This window comes from Alosa alosa, chromosome 7 (assembly GCF_017589495.1).
Source record: "Alosa alosa isolate M-15738 ecotype Scorff River chromosome 7, AALO_Geno_1.1, whole genome shotgun sequence".
Lineage (NCBI taxonomy): Eukaryota > Metazoa > Chordata > Actinopteri > Clupeiformes > Clupeidae > Alosa > Alosa alosa.
In genome coordinates, this window is record NC_063195.1 from 30,336,082 (window position 1) to 30,358,843 (window position 22,762).

Consider the following 22,762-nt stretch of genomic DNA (forward strand, 5'->3'; position numbering starts at 1 on the left):
GTTGCCCACGATGCGAACACAAACTTTTTGATCTCCTCTCGAGGGTCTTCATGCCGGGCCGCTCCGATTCCCACCAGTCCCGCTCTCGCTCTCCCACACAATCACAGGAGTCTGCTTCTTGAAAGTTATTGGGATTAACACGTTGTGCCTTCCAATTGCGCTCAACACCGATGTTCGCACCGAGGAGAGCTGCGCCCTCAAAAATCAAAGCGCTTCTCTGATGCCCACTTTGCCAAAGTTTTTGCTCGCTTCGAGCGTAGGCGAACGACTCCGTTGCGTTCCCGGCCGTTCTTCTCAGAGGGACCACGCAGTAATAAACAAAGCCAGTGTTTTCACAGCAAAGGGGAAGACTGTTGTGGAAATAGAGCGAGCTGAAATATCACTAAGGGAGCTGGGGGAGGGGATAGGGGGTGACACATGTGTGTGTGTGTGTGTGTGTGTGTGTGTGTGTGTGTGTGTGTGTGTGTGTGTGTGTGTGTGTGTGTGTGTGTGTGTGTGTGTGTGTGTGTGTGTGTGTGTGTGTGTGTGTGTGTGTGTGTGTCATTTCCCCTGCTCCAGCAGCTAACAGAAATCACTGAGTGTGCTGAGGGGACCATACAGTACTTGAAAGCAGACTGCACATCACACAGATGAGCTGGCTGGATCTCCCCCACTCTGAGTGCCATGTGAGGTGAGGCCCGAGAGGAGAGCCTGAGCGAGTCCCTAGGTCTCTTAGCACGTGGAGTATCACCACATGACAGGAAGTACAGTACAGTGCAGTGGGACGGGTGGGGATGGGAGGAGTGGAGGAGGCTGGGGGTGTGTGTGTGTGTGTGTGTGTGTGTGTGTGTGTGTGTGTGTGTGTGTATGGCCACATCATGCTCGTACCGCTCTCAGGTGGGAGAGTGAAGTAGAGGGTAAAGTGTGCAGTGTCAAGCACCAGGAATTACTCCTGCAAGACAGCATGCTTTTAAGTGTGTGTGTGTGTGTGTGTGTGTGTGTGTGTGTGTGTGGCCCACATCATGCCTGCACCCGCTCTCAGGTGGGAGAGTGAAGTAGAGGGTAAAGTGTGCAGTGTCAAGCACCAGGAATTACTCCAGCAAGACAGCATGCTTTTAAGTGTGTGTGTGTGTGTGTGTGTGTGTGTGTGTGTGTGTGTGTGTGTGTGTGTGTGTGTGTGTGTGTGTGTATGTCTCATTGCCAACAGTGACTGCTTGAGGTGGCGAATACATTGAGCTAAACATAAGTCCTGAGTGCGATAGTGGGCGTGTTCAGTGGCCTGGTCTATCATTAGATCAAAACAAGCGCATAAATAAATTAATAAAAATCAAAGGCAAGCGCACACACAGACTGAAAACAGGTGGAGCTGTTTGCAATGTGTTAATTAGTGCCTCGCACACACACACACACACACAGGCACACGCACACAGACACACAGACACACCGACACACAGACACACAGACGCACACACACACGCGCACGCATGCACACACACACACACTCTCTACCATCCAGCCTCAGCATATGTCACGCAAGGCAAACACAGACTTGTCAATCAAACGTTGCCAGAGAGCAGGACTTCCTGTCTGACTGAGAAGGGGGAAGGATGCTGTGAGTTGCCATGGTGTTTTCTGGCATTCTAGGGCTACAGTGTCACTGTCTTTCCATCTCTCTCTCTCTCTCTCTCTCTCTCTCTCTCTCTCTCTCTCTCTCTGCTGTGTATCTGTTGAGTGACTATGTGCAATTAACTGTTGCAGAATCTCCAGATTCTCTCATGTACCAAAGAAATTCAGAAAGGCCAACGGAAGTGCTAAACACTCAGGCTTCAGACATCAGACCGGAGAAATGATGAAAATCATCTCACTCTTCGGTGCTACAACAACATCGGGGCATTCACAAATAAGCTGCAGTTGCACCATCCCCATACTGGTAGGAGGCTAAAGGTGGGACTCCACATAGTGCTGAGCTGAAAGCTTTTTGGAGATTGATGGCCAGGTAAGCCGGAAAATTCCCCGGCTATCATGAAAAAGGCCAGACAGATATACCGCCAGCCATTCAGTGGGGCAACTCGCTCTATGGGGGTCATCTTTCAACGAGATTTGGTTGTCACAAGATACGGTACTAAGACTGCCGTGGGGCAAAATAATCACCAACAGGCAATGACTGCCATTTTATGTGGATGAGACGAAAACACCCGAACAAACTAAAATCTGAGAAGAGCAGCCGATTGTGTGAAGTGGTGAGGAGGAGTTTTTTTGGGGAGGTTAACTAAAGAGAGGTACTTGAGTTTAAAAACACAATTGAGTTTAATTGTTTGTTCAATGCATCCAACAATCAAAACCACTCTTTCAACAAATTCAAATTCATTGGTTTCTGCGCTTATTTTCACATCTGTGTCATAGATGTCATATCACTTCAAGTCATGAAGTGTTTTTGGCCTTGAAGGGAAACAGCTGGACATTCAAATGAACGGCAATCTGTGAAAATATATATACATATATATTTAACTCCATTGATTTCAGATGCCTTCCCAATGTCCCCTGTAGAAGTGTTATTAAGGTCCAGGCCATAGACATGGTACCATGCTACAACTGGGCACCTTGATTGATATTTGAATTCAATTCAACCTGAACACTGCTTCTGTGTGTAAGAAGGCCAACAACCACTCTTGCTAAATTCCAGGTGGAAAAAAATACCTTGTTTTACAGAGCTCTTATTGAGGCTGTCCTGGCATTTTCTATCATCTGCTGGTACCTCACTATCAAAGAGAAAAATGCACTTCTCAAAATGATGAATGTGGCCAGCATGGTAGTGGGAGTGCAGTTCAGTAGCCTTACTGACATGTGTGTCCCTGCCATTACTTTGTAGGCATTGGTGACTTGAATGTGATGTGGGCAGCTAAGGGTACTCAGTGGAGCTCAATCCGACATCCAACCTCAGACACAAGTGTATACACATCCCACAACCCTAAAGTGTGTGTACACACACACACACACAGAGAGAGAGAGAGGGAGATGGCTGAGAATGTGTGTGGCTGATGGATGGGCATGTTGCGCTGCAGGTGGCCGTCACTGTGAGACAGAGACAAGTTGGGGGGGACACATGTGTTGGGGGGGGGGGGTTGGGGGAATTAAACATAGCTCTGGTAGCTCAATCCTAGGCTGCCGGGTCCTCATTACACAAGCCACACACACACACACACACACACACACACACACACACACACACACACACACACACACACACACACACACACACAGGAGGTAAAAGGAACGGATTTCTCCCTTAAAACTGGATATCACTACACATGTTTTTTTAGTTGTTTGATACCTGAACAAAACAAGTTCCGGGGTTACTGTGTGGTCATAAGCAAGGAGATTCGTCACAGCCCACTTTGAACGTGTAATGTTTTGTCACCATTTAATTTCAAAAGTGTACCATAGTTGCAATGTTTAAAATCTGATCAAAACTCTTCAAGAGACCCCGGACATTAGATGCATTTCTATTGCATACTGTACATATAAAAAGGTGTTTGAACAGAAACACAATATCCTGCTAAGAATGACCGTTGTTGGGCAGCACTTGTCCCCTATGTTCAATGGCATAGTCTAATAATTACCTGCCGTCTGCGGTCATACCCACGCCTACGAGAGGAAGCTGGGAGAGAGCCTCCTCTGAAGACACTGCAGCTGTGGCATGAAGGCGGTGTAATTAAATTCGAATGTCACATCTGATTTGCACCATGGTCTTGCTGCAGGCCTGTTTGCCTCAGTGTAGCAGTGAAGCATCATCGCTGCATTATCAGACGCGTTTTGCTGCGCTTGTTTGCTAAAAATAAACAGCATAAAAAATAAAAATTGACATAATTACCCTGCAGATTGTTGAAACAGCCAGAGTAACCAAAGATGAAGGGGGCATTGTATGAGATTGAGATTATCAAGTTGTGGTGTTTTGATCTTGGTAGTGGTTGCCATGGATGTGTTGATTATTTTTGCCTCAGACAAATGAGATAAACCCGAGTAATTGCCTCGACTGTCTACACAGTCATGTCCTCATAAATGCCAAAAAAAATTAAATAATTCTACAGTATGGATTTCATCGGAAATTCACGCAGCGCTGATTATTGAATAAGGTTACTTCTGTGCTTCACACAACAAAGTGGAGCAACAGATTAGCCTATAGATCACCATGTCCTCGGGGTACTGGCAGTTGCTGAGCTGCTCATTTGTGTGGAGCAGGAAGGGAGGAAACTGGTTTGGCACACTGTGAGCCTGTCCTGAGGCTTAGGGAGCACCAGACTCAACAGAGGATGAATTAAGAATAAATAATAATAAAAAAAAAAACGTCAATGGTGTCCCAATACACTGGAGCTACACCCAGATCAATTCCATTTGCCGTCTCCATCATTTGATTAAAACTCAGGTCATTCAGTCCCTTTCAATCCAATTTAACTGGGTGCACCGTTTCATTATTTCATAACCTCACTAACACCAAGTTTCATAACTTACACTGAGGACCACTGAGTACCTTTACACATAATTTAGTATAAACAAAGCAAATGCTCATTTCTGTCCAGGATGATCACATTAGTGTGAATGGTATTAGAGTGCAAATGGTCCACTGCAACACTCGGCTAGTTTAAGGTACTGTACGTGTCCTTATTAACCACCAGTGAGCTACCAAACAACAATCACACATCATCTCCACTGCTGAACTAATCTCATTTTAGAACTCTCCTGGACAAACGAGCCCTTTCACAGACTAAACTTCAGCTTAGAAAACCTCTGAGTAACTGGTTCTATCTTTTGGCCTTTTTTTGCCACTTCGGAACCCAGAATTACTGAGTTGATTCCTCTATAGACTAAAGTGTAACTGCTAAAACCTTCCCATATTTTTTTCCTACAACAGCTCTTCAAAGAGTGTCAGGTGTTCAAGGCACTGAAATCCATGTGTCAGTTTACCAAACAAAAGGCTGATTTAAGATTGTATTCCCCTTCAACAACACAACAGCAGAGTGAGGTCTGGAACATTGCCCAGGCCGCTTCCTAATCAGGCTTGACAGACGAGAAGCGTCCTGGGGTGCAGAGCCACCAGACGGTGGCGCAGGTGGGGTATTAGGGACCCGGCGTTGCCCCCAGGTGCCCTTAGGGACCCCGAGTGACGCAGTCAGGTCCCCGCTGGGAGGTACCCGGCCGGGCCGCAACACCCGACACAGAGAGAGCCCCGCAGGTATCGATCCCCCCCAAATTCCCCCCTCTGCTCTGCCCCTCACTGGGGTGCTGACATTTGGCAGAGGCGAGAGCCGGGCGCGCCGCTGCAGTCCTGAGGCTAAAGTCACTTCCTCCCCATCTGGCCTCCCGACAGCGTCGAGCCTGGCGAGCTCCCGCTGCCTCGCGGAGGGCTAAATGGCGAACGAGCGACGTGTCAGCTTTCACACACCAATGCAGAACAAGAGAGTCCCATCACAGCCACACTCAGGGAAGACAGCACTCAAAAGGGAGGGAAAGGGGTTTTTGGATAAACGTTTGAAGGTGACGCATCAAGAAGGGAGCCATTAACAGAGAGGCGTGCTGTAGTGTTAGGAGGCCACTGTGCAGCTCCAGAGTGAATGACAATGAAGGCTGTATTTTTGAGAGATGCACACACCAATCTAAATGACAGCAGTAGCTTCTCGAAATGCTGCCCTGAGACTCTAACGCTAGTCTGTAATTGCTTTTATTGCTGAGGCTAGCAGTGACCTTTTCAAAGTCCACAGGCTTAGCTATTGTTTGTTTGCATACCACCCTGCCTTCTCCAACCCCCAGACTCATGACCCCATGTGAACTCTGTGGTTTTGGGGCGGGGGTGTTGACGCAGAACAGATTAAACATAACCGCGCTATCGTTTATCCAGGGGCCGTGTCTATTTATAGCCCCTTAAATTATTTCCCCATATCCTTGGCTCGCCTTTTCATTTGGTACACGTGGGGGACTCCCCCAGTGCGAGGATCCTTTCCCTTCTCACCGACTGACAGGCGGGGTGGGGTGTGGGGGACTCATGTCCCCCCTCCGCACCTGAAGAGAACCCTTGAGCGGCGGAGGAAATGATTGGCCTCGTAAATGATCGGGCTCGTAAATACGGCCTTACGGAGGTCCGTGGGAGCGGGCCGGCCGGGCTTGTCTGCAGAGGAGGAGCAGGGGGTGCGGTTTGCTGGCCTCTGCTCTCGGGCGGCAGGTGCCCACTGCCATACCAGGGCGTCGGACGGCAGGACAACAGGCTCTAGTGCCTCATGGGAAGCCTCCGATGAGGGCACTGCTGGGAAGCTGAGGAGGTGGGCACAGAGCGGAGGGGGCATAGAGGTGGGCACAAGATGAACTGGAGGGTGTCGGGTCATGTTCCCATTTCTCAGAGCCATGGCCTAACAAATCCCCCATAAGCTCTTACAGAAATACATCCGTCCTCTTCAGAATCCAAGACCCCTCACTCATCAAACACTATCATTTGAAATCTCAAGGGTGAGCTCGCACTTTTGTTAACAGAGAGGCATTCGAGATCAAATCCAGGTCACCTCAAATTACAGTCTTCTCACCACTTTGCCAGATTTACCTGACTCCCAAGTCAGGGTATGCTTTCCTGCAATGCTGACCCAGATTTTTTTTTAAAACGGTATTCTCACTCTAACGCGCCAGGAATTCAGGAGATGTCAGACGGCAGTGGTGACGCGCTGCACCTCTAAAAACAGTTCTCTAATGATGGCCGCCTGCTGACACGGCATGCCTCACCAGACCTCACTGACAGAGTGACCCAGATCTTCCATTGTGTCTCCAGGGCAACACAATTGGGGCTGTTGTTTTTCTTCTGGGGCACACACTTCCAAAATATCTGCTAAATACGTAGGTCCTCCTGGCAGCCTTGATTAGCTTGAGAGAAAGACAAGGTATTTTCTATGTTCCTGAGTACTGACTATTTATGTTGCTGAAAATAGTGAAAAGCCATGCATGATTGCAGACACAGAATTCAGAAATTCTGCCAGTTTCATCACATTTCCCACAATTGTTTGGGTGTACTGCTAGCTTTACCTTACATCAGACCGGCAAAGGTTTGTTCATGTTTATGAAGACTTAACTGCTGAAGCACTAGCAAAGTGGAGTCTGAAATCAGAGCACAAGTGCATGTAGGGAAAAGGTAAACAAAAGTTGAAGTTGGACACCTGACAAGTCGCAAGAGAATCCGAATCTGGTCTGCTGTTGTTTCTGCAGTGCAACTGGCAGCCTCAGGGTTCTGCTGCCGTGGAAACAGAGGAGTGAAAACGTTCTGAATCCCCATTTGTAATTGGACACACATTCCAGCAGTCGTGCCAGAGAGAGAGAGAGGGAGAGGGAGGGAGACAGAGAGAGAGAGAGAGAGGGAGACCATAAGTAAGTGATAAATAATTAATGCCATCTGACTTCAGGGAAGTCAGTGGACAAGGCTGGAGGGTGTCATGTTCATTCATGTTTGGTAGCAAATAGTAGCACAAAATATGGCTGCATTATTTATCTTGCCTTTTCTTTCTCTGAACTAAATATAAAAGTTTGTGACATCTGTCCAAGAGAAAGAAAACAGACCACACATTTCCCCTGGCAGGGCTTCACAGAGATGCCAAGGAATATACCATCAAGAATGGGCCTTGATTGCATTTTAATGAAACAAAACACTAGAGGATGTGGGAGCGGTAGTTGGCTTTCATGGCACAGCCAAAGAGAACAAAGATGAGTGCGTGGTTTACCAAGGCATCCTTCAGCAAAACGCCTGTGAATGCAGACGCAGCACTAAAGAACTCTGGCGAGGAGACCTGGAGTATGCAGAATTAAAGACTCTTTTAAATGACTACATACACACTGGAGTGGTATTATATGCATAATGTTTACATTTATATGTATGGTTCTTAGTAGACGCTTTTGTCCAAAGTGACTTACAATGACATCAATAAACATTTATATTTAATAAACATTAAACAGTTTATAGCAAAGTCAACAGTTTATAGCAAGAGTCATCTTGTGATGGTATGTGATGCGATGTGATATAACAAGACGCAATCTTTTCTGAATGTCTTCATGGAAAGTCGACCCTTTAAACAACATTAATTCAATTCAAAGGTCAGATAGAGCTCACCAGCAGACAGGTCAGCAAATGCTTTAAAACACATTTTTAAACAAAAGCTCCATTAAAAAAGAAAGATTCTCATGGAAACACACAATGAGTACAACCAGCACTCCCACAAAAGACGTGTCGTTTAAACATCTCTTCCCTGGATGTAAATTTGGCTTCATTAAACATCTCTTCCCTGGATGTAAATTTGGCTTCATTAAACAAATTCCCTTTTCAAAAGGTCACCGCGGCCAAATTCTGAACACGAGCTCGGTGAGCGCTGCCATTTTAATATCAGCAGCAGATCAGAGCCAAATCCGCTCAGTCTTATTAAATGAATCTTAAACCAACAATGGTGGCTGTACCCTCTGAAGCCTGGCCTGTCTGGAGAAATGCGAGCGCTTTCGTGAGGGTGAAGGAGAGTCAATTAGAGAGGTTTTTGGACCTGCAGTCAAATTCCCCAGACTCTCTCGCTTCAGGAATTCGTGACGCTGTGGGGTTTAAAACACATCTTGGTGCAGGGGCTGAGAAACTCAGGCGTAAAACTGTTCATGATTACACCATGAGGAATGAAAGCATTCATTTAATGAATGTTATTTATGTGCTTCTCCAGCTGAAAATTATATATCTTTTTTATACTGAACTAGAGTTTAGATCCGTGCAGTCATTTGTGAATCTGTGTGAATCTAAGTATAAAAGTGAATGAGAAGGATATGAAGTCTGATAAATATGATAACAGATGTAATCACAATGTTTAATATATGCACAACAGCTCACAGGTCTTTACAGAAAAAGCATTTTCTCGTAGTGACCCATGTTGGTGGACTGGTGACTCACTCCCACAGTGAGAGAAGGGCTAGGCTGCGCCAAATCGACTGGCCTCCTTAACGAGACAAACAGCATCTATGCTTCAGGTCAGTGGCTCCTTGAGGGCCCTGATGCTCTTAACTGCCCCTCCTCCCTTGGTCAGTAGCCTTCCAAGAGATTAGCATCCTCCAACTTGATCTGAGCTTCAAATGATCAAATGCAACACACTTGCTCTGGCGTGGGACCCAAAATGGGATTCTTTCAGGGTGAAAAAATGACGCTGGCTGACTTTCTCTCTCTCTCTCTCCTGCACTACAGCATCTGGTTTCTTTTGAGCTCTTGCTTTCAGTTTATCTGGGGTGGCATCAGTTCTTAAGTGTTTCCACTGCATGGAGCGGTGACCCCAGGTCAAGAGCACATCTACAGTACACTCATCTCCGCAAGCAGTTAGTCATCCTGCAGATAACTTTTGTGAGTGAACTGCCACTTATAGAAATAGAAATCTCGAAAAATGAAGAAAAACAAATCTCCCCCTGTCCATCACTCTCTCATAACCTCTGTGTGTGTGTGTGTGTGTGTGTGTGTGTGTGTGTGTGTGTGTGTGTGTGTGTGTGTGTGTGTGTGTGTGTGTGTGTGTGTGTGTGTGTGTGTGTGTGTGTGAGCGAGCAAGCGAGTGAGTGTGTGTGTGTGTGTGTGTGTGTCTGCATGTCTGCGAGTGTGCGTGTGAGCGAAGAGGACAAAGATTCCATAGATGCAGAGCATGTCCCAGGGGGTTTCTCCAGATTACCGTCTTGCTCTGAGAGTCTGCCAGGCCTCGGGCACACAAGCCTCATCCAGCCCAAGCCGGAAAGCCACCCAACCACTGCCTCACTACGGAAAGCCCACCGCAGCCACAGATTCAATTACATGATCTCCATTCACAGGCATTATCTCCCAAATTGCCCGATGATGAGTTTAGATTGTAAGTGTACCCGGATGTATCGGCAGAAATACCTGCTAAATTGCTCAGGGGAAAGCAATCAGGACTCAGGAGGGAAAAGTTGCCATTACACACAAACATAAAAAGAATTCTGAAGTTTTACTGCCTTCATATTACAGGGGAGTTTGCACTTTTCTTGGGTGAATTTAAGTACCAAAACGTAATAACTGGATGGGGAGAGGGAGAACTGTGTGGGGAAGACAGAGAGATACAAGATAAGAGCTCTCAGCATGTTCCTTGTCAACATCTTACAACATCTCACTGGACTGTCCATATGCTGAGCAGCAACTGGCTGAACCAGATCACACTCTAGACTCTTAGAGCCTGCTGAAGTGGGTGCAAAGTTCATTCCTCACATTCCCCTGGGCACAGCACAAGGGCAGCATGCAGAGCATTGGGCCACTGGACTGATACAGGGAAAACATACAGTACGTAGTCTTCTCCTTGTAGCATTGGCATCATTGCAAGGATTCATTTTTAGAGAAATGCGGACCAAGATCTCAAATCCAAATTTACTTTAGGTATTAGAACAGATGTCTTGCAAATGGGAAATAATAACAGCAAAATGAGTCAAAAGAGCACAAAATGCAGCGAGTGTCTGGATAATGGCCGAAAGCCCTGACCTACAATCCAGCAAGATACTCTGACAAGGAGGCCAGTCCTTGATCAGAAGAATGACAGGAGAGGAGAGGAGAGGAGAGGTGAGGAGAGGTGAGGGGAAAAGAAAACGCTTCACGCTTCACCTCCACCATACTTATTCTGATGACTCAGAGGGACTTTTGCTCCTCTCGGCGGGTGACTCCGCGCCGTGTGGTCACAACACGAGCACCTACCCCTCCGCACTGCGCTCCATCCCTCAGGCGCCAAACATGCTGACATTCATCAGAGCGGCAGGTTGGGGAAGAGGGGGGGCGGGGTGTTGAGGGGAGGGCAGGGCCAGGGGCTGATGTCATCTCCTTGCATAAGCCAAACGGCATGACTGTGACTTCAGCTTGTTGTGCTGCCACATTACTGCATTCAGATGAGGTCAAGAGGAAGTCAAGGCCCAACGGAAGGAGGAATCAACAATGGAGAGAGGACAGGTGCTAAGAGTTGATGACCCCTTTATTGTGTTTACACTGAGCAAACACCGGCATCAGTCTGGGATAATCAGGGGGTTCAGACAGGGGCATGTGGACCATGGATCATGTGTTTCCTCCTTTGGTCTCTCTGTAGCACCGTGGTGTATTTATTTTGGATGCACAGATTTGTTTCACATAAGTACGCAAAAAAAAAATAATCCCTGGCTCACAAAAAAAATAAATTAAGTCATTAAGTCCATCTGGTAGTTAGAAGCACCCAGAAAACACTTGATGCATCTCCACATGATACTGAGAGAGAGAGAGAGAAAGAGAGAGAGAGATGGGGAATCTGTGAGGTTTGAGGGAAGAATAGGGGGAGCCTGCATTATCAACCTGCTCAAGATCCGGCAAGAGCCTCTCTGAAGAAGCTAATGGAGCTGTAATAAAATCAATGAGCCGCGTATGCATCCAATTACAAGGCCCTGGATCAGGCCAGCAGCAAGGCTGCCTCCACAGGGCCCTCTGGTCTGACCAGCCACAGAGGGAGGGATGGGGAGAGAGAGAGAGAGAGAGAGAGAGAGAGAGAGAGAGAGAGAGAGAGAGAGAGAGAGAGGGAGGGAGAGAGAGGGGGGAGAGAGAGAGGGCATAGAGGAGAGAAAGAAAAAAGATGCATTTGGAGTGAGACTCTACAGGTTTGGGTCCAGGTGAGAAGCCACTGGAACGATCATTAACAAATTATCATTAACCTTTATATTCTCTTGTTAGTCAAACCTATGGATGTTTCACTGGATGTTCCACTGAGAAGGCTGTGCACCCTCATAAAAACCGAAAAACACTCTGTATGTCCAATATCTAGTCGAGTGATTTATCACAAACCAGTTATCTGGATCAGACTGGAACAGATGATTGGGTCCTGTTCCCTTGCCCTTTTGCCTTACCTATAATCCTCAGCAAGAGAACCATCCATCCCAGACGCTCAATCAACCCACAGTGTCCTCACCGGGCCCCAACCTCTCCCGTGATCAGCCCCATGCCACCCTGCCACTCAGACACCCTTAATCAAACAGCGCGGAGGGTTAAAGCTGCCCAATCAGCCAGGTTTGATGGTGTCCTCCTGCAGGAGCCAAGCCATCATTAGCACAGGGGCTGCCTGGACATGATTCATGGCTGCAGCCGAGGCACGGTTCACTGAGTCCCCACAGGGCTCCGACCACGAGGAGACCCACTCATCATCGGCTGCTGTCAAGCCCTCCTCCGAGTGTGTGTGTGTGTGTGTGTGTGTGTGAGAGAGAGAGAGTGAGTGAGAGAGAAAGAGAGTGAGAGAGAGATTGTATGTGTGTTGGGGGTGTTGGCAGGTAGGAGAAGGAGAAGGAGGAGGATGGGGGGGGTGGATCTTGTCTTGCTGAGTGTGTCTTGTCCAGAGCGCTCTATATATCATGTCTAAATAGAGCTCACCTTTGGACCATATACCAAGTTAGAGCTCTATTTGTGTGGAAATCCGAGGAAACCTCTCGAGGAGCCCCAAATCACTGCTTATGAAATTGTCATAAAATCATGACGTATAACCAGCTGACGGTGTCAGGTGTAGCATAGTAAGCATGATGACTAAATGATTAGCACAGGCTCATAGAGGGCATATTCCTTGACGACTATAACCGGAATAGTAAGAGCTCTTCCCACTAGAATTTTTATTAGACCTGCTATCCTATCTTGTGTTACTGGGCATAACAAATCAACCGGAATGTTATTCTGGAAACTTGGAAGAGGGCAGGAAAATAAACTGGGGTGTCGTGTTTGCTCCATGCCTTTGCGCCACTGCTCTCAAGTCCATGGGAAAACCCAGTAAAGCTACTTCTCATCTCCCAGCCCGATGCCATTCCACTGGGCCCCATGTCTGACTGTGAAACGGAGGGGAGGGGGGGGGGGGGGTGGTCGGGATTAGCACTGGGATTATTTTAAATGGCAAATGTGCAGGCCATCATCTGCACCGAGGCCAGGGTTTTAGACGATAAAGAGAGTGCAGGAGAAGGATGACGTTGAGAGCACTGATTCATAACATCACATTAATCAATAAGTCAACAGATGTGCCATGCTATTTAAAAGGGAGGCATCTTACTCAGTTCACAATCCCTGTTAGAGTTCTGTTCTCTGTTAGAAGTGTGCAAACACTGACTTGCACATGGAGACTTACTATAAACCACACATTTGTTTGGTCAAGTTTTTGACAAGTTTACTGCGTGAACAAAAGTAATGTCTTTCTCATTCATCAATTTTCTCCGTCAGAAATTGATGAATAAGGTAAGAAGGAGCTGAAAAATCGATCCCATCCGGCCAACACTTTGGATACACAGCTTCTGAAAAGCAACACAAGACTTTTTTTTACAACGCGTTCTGAGACAAAAGTCTGGAGAGGCTCGATCGATGAGTTCATTACCAAATACAACTCAGTGGCAGCCTCGAAATATTACGCATCCTGTAATGACTGAGTGGGCATGTCTACAGATGCATCTCCAGAGGGCCAAAACGGAACTATAGTATGTTATATATGCTCTCACTCGGCATCCGCATGCTCATTTAGGATTCAGTAAAAAGCCTGTGAGGAATAAGTCGTTGGGTTTATATACATATGAGATGGGTGAGTGATTTCACTGGCTCTCTTGTGTTTAGTCACGAGTGCCAAACTGGATAAGACTAGAATCTCAGCACGTGCTACTGCCCTCGCTGTGGGGATCAACTTCATCATTGCCCAAATGAATTACCTGATGTGCCTGCCACTGTGTCTCTGCAGTGGGGCTACAATACACTCTTGACACTAGAACTTTCTGGAGTGTTTTTTTTTGTCTGCACAACCTCGAATGCAGTGCTTTATTTTTTTGTAGTTGGTGTGAAAGCCTCAAATGGCTTTCTTCTCAAGGACAGGAGGCAAGTGTGGCACGAGTGAGAGACCACAGCGCACTTCAGATATTTCAGAACCAATTCTGCCCCCTCACGTGTGCCGCTCCATCTTGCATGTGAGCGCTGATTAGAGAAACAGATACGGAAAAGGCATGTGTGACAGGAGGAGCTCATACAAAGAAAACCAAAGACAGAAAGAGAGACAAACAGACATGGATAGACAGAGAGAGAGAGAGAGAAAGAGTTAGATGGTGAAGTGAGAGATAGAATTTGAGCAGAAATATGCAAGTAGGTGCCCCCTCATTTGGCCCAGTGTGGCAGCCACCCCATCAGGCAGGAACAGCGAGCCGTGTCACTCGAACATGTCAACGCCGAAACGCCAAAATAAAAACAGTGGTGCTAAGCATAAAAAAAGGGGGGCATCAGGTTCCCCCGTTACTGGGGAGGGCGGGTGTCCAGGCAGAGGCAGTATTTCTGCACTAAAAGCATACGCGCAACAGAATGGGGGGAGAGAGAGGGGGGTGCAGGAAAGAGGTGTTGGGCCCATATTACATCACAGCAGAACGAGATGGACGGAGCGCTTGTCGTCTAGCCAGCGGGATCAGCTTACCCTCAGCCCCCTCCACCAGAGGACCCAGATCAAAACCAGACAGTGGAAATGAGCTCGGGGTTTTAAATGCAGATTTATGGGCGCCAGTTGAGGGCAGCATTCGCTACAGAGATATAGGAGCTTTTATGATACTGATGGTATCACCTATTTATGATACTGACAAGGTATCACCTATCAAAGCGATTTACTAAATCACTATGCGTGTGTGCACTACCAAAAGCAGCCTACGTATATGACTACTGATTTCATTAACTCACAGTGAGGCTTTCACTTTCACACACCTAACCAACTTAACCTTTTTTTTCCTTTCGGTTCTTCCTCAAACCGTAACACTTTGTGATAACGAGGTTAGGAGGGCAGCCTCGTTTCAGCTACAGTTTATGGCTTCCTCAGAAAGCAGGGGTCGGCTACCTCAATTAGCCCAGGCTAAAAAGATCGACTCCTACCACACAGCGTTCGTCCTGGCCTCAGGTCGAGCCTCAGAGTCAACACGCTGACCATCTGCTTAATTTCTTTTTTTTTTAAGTATATTTTTTTGGGGCGTTTTGCATTTATTATGATAGGACAGTGAACTGTGACAGGAAGTAAGCGGGAGAGAGAGATGGGGTGGGATTGGGATTCGAACTTGGGTCCCCGTGGACACTTGGACCTGAGCACGGTACGGACGCTGTGGCCAGTTGTGACTCCCCCCATGCTTCACTTACGGCCACATTTTAGACTCTCCTATTTAGGCTCCCCATGGCCCGGTGCAACAAACTGGGTGAAACTCACAGCTAGACGTCCTCTTAGTTTCAGTTGCTCATGTCGTGTTTACAGTCACCATGTGGTGTCGACTAAACTGTGCTCGCACCACACGGGTGCTGTCTGTCACATCAACTTGTATCTCTCGTGTGGTTTTCATATGCTGACTAACAGCTGGTTTTCGAGAAAAAGTAATTGAAAAAAGGTGCGATTTCATGTTGTGACACACGAAAGGAGATCAACAAAACAGAGCTGGCAGAGTAAACTTCTAGTTTGTTGATATGGAAACACAGATTCCTGTGATCATGGCATCCTCCGCTGTTGCTTTGCCATTTGTTTACTTCTCAACAGTACCCTGATGACATTATTTTTTTTCTCATTTCAAAGGCACGGCAGAGCAAACCAACACAGTACATTTCTCTGCAGCCTAATTACGCACACAACTCTCATTCCCAAATGATGGAGGGTCACGATTTCCATGTGTTGCCCATGGCAACTTTTGTGCTAGGTGTGTGTGTTGTGTGTGTGTGTGTGTGTATGTGTGTGTTTAGGCAGCACGGCGAGTACCCTGAGCCCCATGGATGACAGAGGGACCCCGTGCGGATGTGACGGGAAGCATTTAATGAGGAAGCTCCTGGCACAAGGTAGCCATTTACTGAAACACAATTAAGCAAACAAAAACAAGCTTCTGGCCTCCCATGGGAGCCTGTTAATTGACTTAATGTGTTTATTCCCTTTTGACCAACAAAGAGGATGTGGTCCGCAAGTCAGTTTGGGAGAAAGTTGCGGATATAAAAATCAATGGCAGGCAGCGATGCCTGGAGCACACACACCGACCGAGACAATGAGGCCTATTCATATCTATTGGGATAGGGAGTGTGTGTATGTGTGTGTGTGTGTGTGGACGTTGAGTGCAATGAGGCCTATTCATATCTATTGGGATGGGGAGTGGGTGGGTGTGTGTGTGTGTGTGTGTGTGTGTGTGTGTGTGTGTGTGTGTGTGTGTGGTGTGTTGGACGTTGAGCGCAATCAGGCCTATTCATATCTATTGGGATGGGGAGTGTGTGTGTGTGTGTGTGTGTGTGTGTGTGTGTGGACGTTGAGTGTCAGAGAGACCTGTGGCCCGCTGGGCTGAAGACTGGGCCACAGGTCCCCATGGAGCTGAAATCCTTCGGAGCAAAACTATTCCGACGTTACGACTTGGGTGTCATCTACGCGCCACTGCGTTCTAAAAACAGCTGGGGCATGACAGAGCAGCTTGAGTGACATGCTGACATTATATCCAGTTACGTGCCAGCCGTCGCCAAGCAGTGAGAGGGAGAGAGACAGGGCCTGAGGGGCACACTACACCACGCCAACACAAAAGAAGTCCCAATCATGAAATAATGTGTGTGTGGACGCAAACACAATGCACTTTAATAATATACTGAAGTAACATTTGTGGAAATGCAGGCAATGTTAACTTTTAATATACTGCACTATATTTAGGAGTGTGCACAGTACTGTATTGACAACTATGTAAACTATGTGCTGTTTTTCTGCGGTACCATGTGGGACCAGACTATATCTGATTAAAGGTTAGCAAAGGTTAGATAAAACAAGCCAGGAGATAGACTGGATTGGAGTAAGAGTTAATATAAATGTCTCGTTAGACAAATATGACGCTGAAATGACATTTAGAATTCCCTCAATGTGCGCTGACGGAATTGAACTCCTAGGGCTTTGTGTTGAGGGAAATGAAAAGAGCAAAACCGTTCTCAGAACACAGAATAATGCAATAACAAAAAATAACCCATTTTGTTAAAAAACATTTTACACTAATTTCATTTCCACGATTACTAATGGAATAACTTAATGTGGGCCGTTCCCGTGTAACCCTTTTCCACAGAGAGTGATGGTTTTTCAAATGGAAAGATGAAATAGATGAAATAGATGAAATGGTACGTGAGGAAAAGCACAGGACTGGTGAGAGCTCCTGCTGGGCCAGGACGACGGGGTCTGGGCTCTCTCTTCCACATGCCTGTTAATACCCACACCAGATGCTGGGGCTGCTAGGCTACAGGCAGCCGGCCAGGCCGACCAGCGCTGTGGCTTTGATCTCGGTTACTGTGTCTGTGGCCTGACAGAGCAGCTGCCCACGGCACAGTATTAGCCAGGTAGCCAGTTAGCCTGGGTTATACACTGGCATAGTATTAGCCAGGTAGCCAGTTAGCCTGGGTTATACACTGGCATAGTATTAGCCAGGTAGCCTGGGTTATACACTGGCAGAGCAGAAATAGGGGTGCAGTGGAAGATTCTGGGTAAATCAGAGGAGAGCAGGGTCTTGGCCTCAGACAGAGTCTGCCAAGTGGACTCGTGATTTCACTCAGATGGCCTTTGATGAATGGGAATGAGCACCTACACTAGCCACCTCCTGGAGTTATTCATCTCCCACATAAAGCTAAAATCCTGGATCAGGATGTGAGAGATATTGTGCAAAAATAAAATGAGGAATATATCAATTAGGAGTTGACTTGTGCATATTGGGTGTGCATATCTGATATGCCACATTTTGAACACAATACAATAGCACTGTCTTTGTTTTGTATTGACTAAACACAACCAGTTCAACTTTCATGTACAAAGAGAGAAAGCTGAAAGTGAAGTGAACACTGAAGAGACTAACCCTGCCATGTTTACTGGATCTACCCACTGTAACCCAAAGTGTGCAAATGTACCTTCAGTTGCACAGTGAGGGTTTAGTCATAGGTGGTGATTGATGCGGTTATCAGCTGGCTACACTGTAAACAATCAACACAATGAATCCCATAAGAATGATGGCCGCCGGCCAGGAGAGGTTTACTCACATCTGTGTCCGGACCCTTGTCCGCTCCAGGGCAGCAGAATGTGACAAATTCATGGCAGCGCTTGTGAACCACGAAACAGCAAACTGAAAAACAAAGAGGAAGAGAGAGAGAAGGTTCTCCGATTAGAAAACAAACTATGTATGATGCAGGGAGTCATCACAATCACTGCTAGAGAAATAAGTCCTGTCAGGTTAGTTTAAAGCACAATGTTTCACCTCCAGTAGTTTCATATCAAAGTTCAGCATAAAAAGCATTGTTGTTGTTGTTGTTGTTGTTGTTGAGGAAGCCTCCTGGTGAGACGAGAAGAGGTGCACACTGTTAGAGGCTCTTCAACACACTGTTCAGGAGAGAGACCTCATCCATATAGCCATGAGCAAGGCAGCACCAGATGCACATTCATTTGTAGGCAATTTACCTAAGCATCCTAATAGACTGTATTCTTTGGACTATAGTCTCAAGACTACATCTCCCTTGCAATCTTTCACCAAACTGTCCCACTCAGGTGAGTTTCTGTGAGACGGAGGCCATTTTAGAGTCTGGCTGTCCCCAAGGCTAATGCTTAATAACAAGGCAGAAATCACAGCAAATCACCCCGTCAGCTACTTCTCGCCAGAGCAGCCCCCGTGGATACCTAAACGCCCCCCATAACTCAAGGTGCCGCCGATATTGCAAACAGTCAGGGTCGTAAATAAGTATGATTCATAAACAGCGACTTGAGCCAAGCTTCCCCTCTACCCAACCACCCCACACACACACTCAACCAAGGAGCCTCGCTCAGGACATCCATTCGTTGGTCGATAGATCTTTCCAAACTGCCATCAGCAGAAGAGGGAGTGGGATGTGAGCAAGAAAGAGAGAAATAAATAAATAGAGAGAGAGAGAGGAGAAGAGAAATGTGCTACCACAATAAGAAAAAAATCCGGTTCACACATCACTGGAACTTGTCCAACATCAGAGGCGCGTTTTAGAGCTTTTTAATTAGAGCAAGTGATGGGAGGATTTGTTTCATTGTAAACAGCGGAGGAGGCTAAGGAATGGAATGTTGGCTGTACTGACACACAAAATGACAGTGAAGTTAGTCTGAATTTGAGAGAGAAAGAGACGCCAGTCAATATTTAAAAAAGCTCAAGCTGAGGTTATAATGAGTCTGCCCTATCATGTGGAGAGTACACAACGCTGTCATCTTTTCTGAGAAACAAACTCTTAAAAGGAGCTCTGCATAGCTTTGGTTGGCAGAAATATTTTTACATTTATTATAACAATCCCTTTTTAAAGGACAGTGACAAAAAAAATCAAAAATCTACACTCTACACATTCTATGCATCATGATACTTTGTGCCAGTGTAAAACGCAAGACGCAAAGCAAAGTTTGCAGAGGTATAGTGCCTGCAGTGAGTGTATTTTAGCATCACTCTGTTTACATAATTTTTAGATACCAAAATATACAATAAAAGTGCATAATCAATGTTTATCTACCAAGACCAATGTGTGTACACACTGCACTTAAATTACCCGGATCCTGATAATAGGAATCCTGATGAACTTGATTAGTTCACCCAAAAAATGGCCTGAGACTTACTGTACCCATGCAGCATCTTCCTATGCGAGGCACATATCCGTTTGGTCAAACAGAGGATCAGAAAATGTCAGAGTGACTTTTACTAGTCCCGACATGAGTGGGATGCTCCATGGTGACCTTATCATTATTTCACTTTTGGGGCAGGATGAATTATGCAGAGGTGACAGATTTAATGTGGATTTGGAAATCAATGGTCATTAAATCTCTGGATTCTCCCAAGAGCACTAAATAGTTTCTTTCTTTCACCTGTCAACTCTTGCAGTGGCCTGAAATACAATCATCATGCTCCTGTAATGCTTCCAACAATGCCTCAATATGTCACAAAGGACTGCAGCTCCTTTTAGTTCCCCAAAGAAATTGCACCCTTCCATCAATGCCACCCAAAACTTTGGTTAAACAAGGCTAAGCCATTCAGATAACACATGTTCGGCAGATGATAAAGGGGGGACATCGTTTGAGTGTGACAGCGCCTTTGCAGGTATGAATAATGCTCGATTCGTGGGCGTCTCTATCACAGGAAACCTTTCATGGTGCGACCAATGCCCGACTCAAACAAAGAGGCCCCAGGTGATGAATGCTGGATCCCTGCACATTTATATTCGCTCATCGGAAAGCTCTCAGCTTTCGTTTCACAAAACCGAGGTGGCCCTGACTCTCTGAATGCAAGGATTGCTGTTGAAATTAAACAGCATTAAATAATTTAATTAAATACAGCAAAGATTAAGCTCCAAGCAGGCCGCCTTGTTAAAGCCTTGAATGGTGTTACAAAACACATTCCATCACTCTTTCCCTATAGGGTTTGCCAATAGTCAAAAGATTATATGGGCCTTTGATAAGTCAGTCTGTCTGTGAGGAACTATTTCACTTAAAGAAGTAACGGATTCAGAAGACCTACTTCAAGTACCAGCTATGAGAAACTGTAGACAGGAGCAACATGCTAGACATGCCTGAACCAATGCTATGAACCTCAAGCATGTCCATCTAATAAGGACTGCACAACAAGCTGACGGCCGGAGGTCTGATAACGTCTGGCCAGACGATGAGCATCTGTAGCTCTAATCGGTGCGGTGTGCACAAGCTCCTCCAAAACAGATGGACCTCGATTGACCAGTTTATGGCCACATCGGAGATGTCGGGAAAAGGGTTGCTCTAATTGGCTGTTTAGCTTGTATATTAGATAACATTACAATAAGAAGAAGCACAGTGTAATCATCAGATATTCCCAGAAAGAGATACAATCCTGATACAACCCTTATCATAGCAGAACCTAACCAGTAACATCCTGACAAAGGCATATGCATGCAGACGTGCACATAATAGCTCTTAAGCCGATGCAAATGCAAGCCATTACAAGTTTTGTATCAATGTGGGGTAAACAAACATTTCAGCCACTTTACAACCATTCCTTGTTAAAACTACAGTAGGTACAGTAACACACAAATGGACCTGTTTATATTAATATTACACCTTAATTTGTAGGCGTAGTATGTGACATTTCAAATCTGATAAACCCTCTGGTAAGTCCTGATGAACCCATAGAAAGCCTACCAGAAACTGCCCTATGACTCATACTTGTCTCATTGATGTAATCAGCGGCCTATTGGTAACCATCAGGCTGAGATCACTGATTTTGTCCACTTCCTTTTGGTGTGGCGTCTAATGCAAAACAATTCCTCCTCGATCAAAGCATTCAAGCTTCAAACATGTTTGAAGTTTATTTCATTCAAATGTCAAGGAAATCCAATTTACTGTCTAGATTCACATGATCTGGCCAAGTCTAGGGTCTAGAATGAGTCCAAAAGAATTACTAAAAGGCACAAATTACAAAATAGCTGACTGCATGTTTGACATTTGTCACTCAAATTTCACATTTAATTAGTGAAACTTCATACTCTTGCCAAATGAAATTAAAAAGCAGCTGTGTCATGATGCACATGGTTTACTGTTGCATCAATGGAAATCAATTGCCCACCATTACATCCTTGCTTGGAATTTTATTTTAAAAATGGACCAATCTTGACATCTTTGGCATCTGTACTGGCAAAAAAGTGAAATCCTATCCAAAACTAGATGTACCGCAGAGCGGTACAAAATATGACCGCCGCCCAGTCCAGCACATTTTTTCCACAAAAAGAAATCACGCTGAAAGGCCTATATCATTCTAACTGTCTCACTAAATTGCATTATCCACACTCAATTCTCACTGGTATCTGCTAGACAACAAGTACCAAAACATGATTAGTTCATAGATTTCACATGTAAAATTCATTTTATACAACCCCACCTCCATCTTGCCTGTTTATGATTCTGAGAAATTCTTGATTGTTTGTGTTATGTGTGTGTGTGTGTGTGTGTGTGTGTGTGACGAAAAATGACGGTTCCATGCTATCCATGTGGGGGTACATGCCCACTAAGTTTGGTACCCGGTCTTTCAGTGTCCCGAATCCTTTGTTGGTGTACGCCACTAAATGTACACATAAATTATTTTATTGTAAGGCCCCCCATGAACGAAGTACACAAAAGCGTGGCATGCATTCAGAGTCATTACATTACATTACATTACATTTGGCTGACGCTTTTTAACCAAAGCGACTAACAACATGGTAAACAGTAAGTTTTAGAACAATTCTCACAATTTTAGGACAGTTTAAAAACACATTAGAGTACAGTAAGAATAAGTGCGCCGGGTGAGTGCTGTATTTTAACAGTTACTTGTCAGTTTAACAGCTGGTGAGTGCTAGGATCAGTAAGACTTGTTGTAAGTGTTGCTATGAGAGTAGATGTTCTCTAAAGAGCTGGGTCTTCAGGAGTTTTTGAAAAGGATGTCCCTGCCCTTGTAGGAACTGGCAGTGTGTTCCACCAACGAACAACAGATGAGAAAAGTTTGGATTGGCTTGAGCCGCACCGGGTGGTAGAGCTAGACGCCGTTCGTCAGAGGGCCTTGGCCCGGTCTGAGGTAGTGTAAGTCTGTATGAGGGGCATTCAAGTAGGTGGGAGCAGAACCGAGACTACTACTTTGTAGGCAAGCGTTAGAGACTTGAATTTGATGCGGGCTGCAATAGGTGGCCAGTGTAGCTGGATGAGCAGCGGGTAATAGCGTGTGCCCTTTTGGGTTGGTTGTAGACCAGGCACGCCGCTTCTTCTGGATCATCTGA

The 22,762-nt window shown here is 45.9% G+C and overlaps 1 protein-coding gene across 3 annotated transcripts in view; it reads right to left on the reverse strand.

The window, feature by feature from the left end:
• The window catches only part of prkcaa (protein kinase C, alpha, a), a 155,819-nt gene that overhangs the window by 85,606 nt on the left and 47,451 nt on the right, over positions 1–22,762 (reverse strand). For all 3 annotated transcript variants that reach the window (XM_048247365.1, XM_048247364.1, XM_048247366.1), the window contains exon 3: positions 18,029–18,111. In XM_048247365.1, coding sequence (XP_048103322.1) covers positions 18,029–18,111 — 83 coding nt within the window. The remainder of the gene's footprint in view (positions 1–18,028; positions 18,112–22,762) is intronic.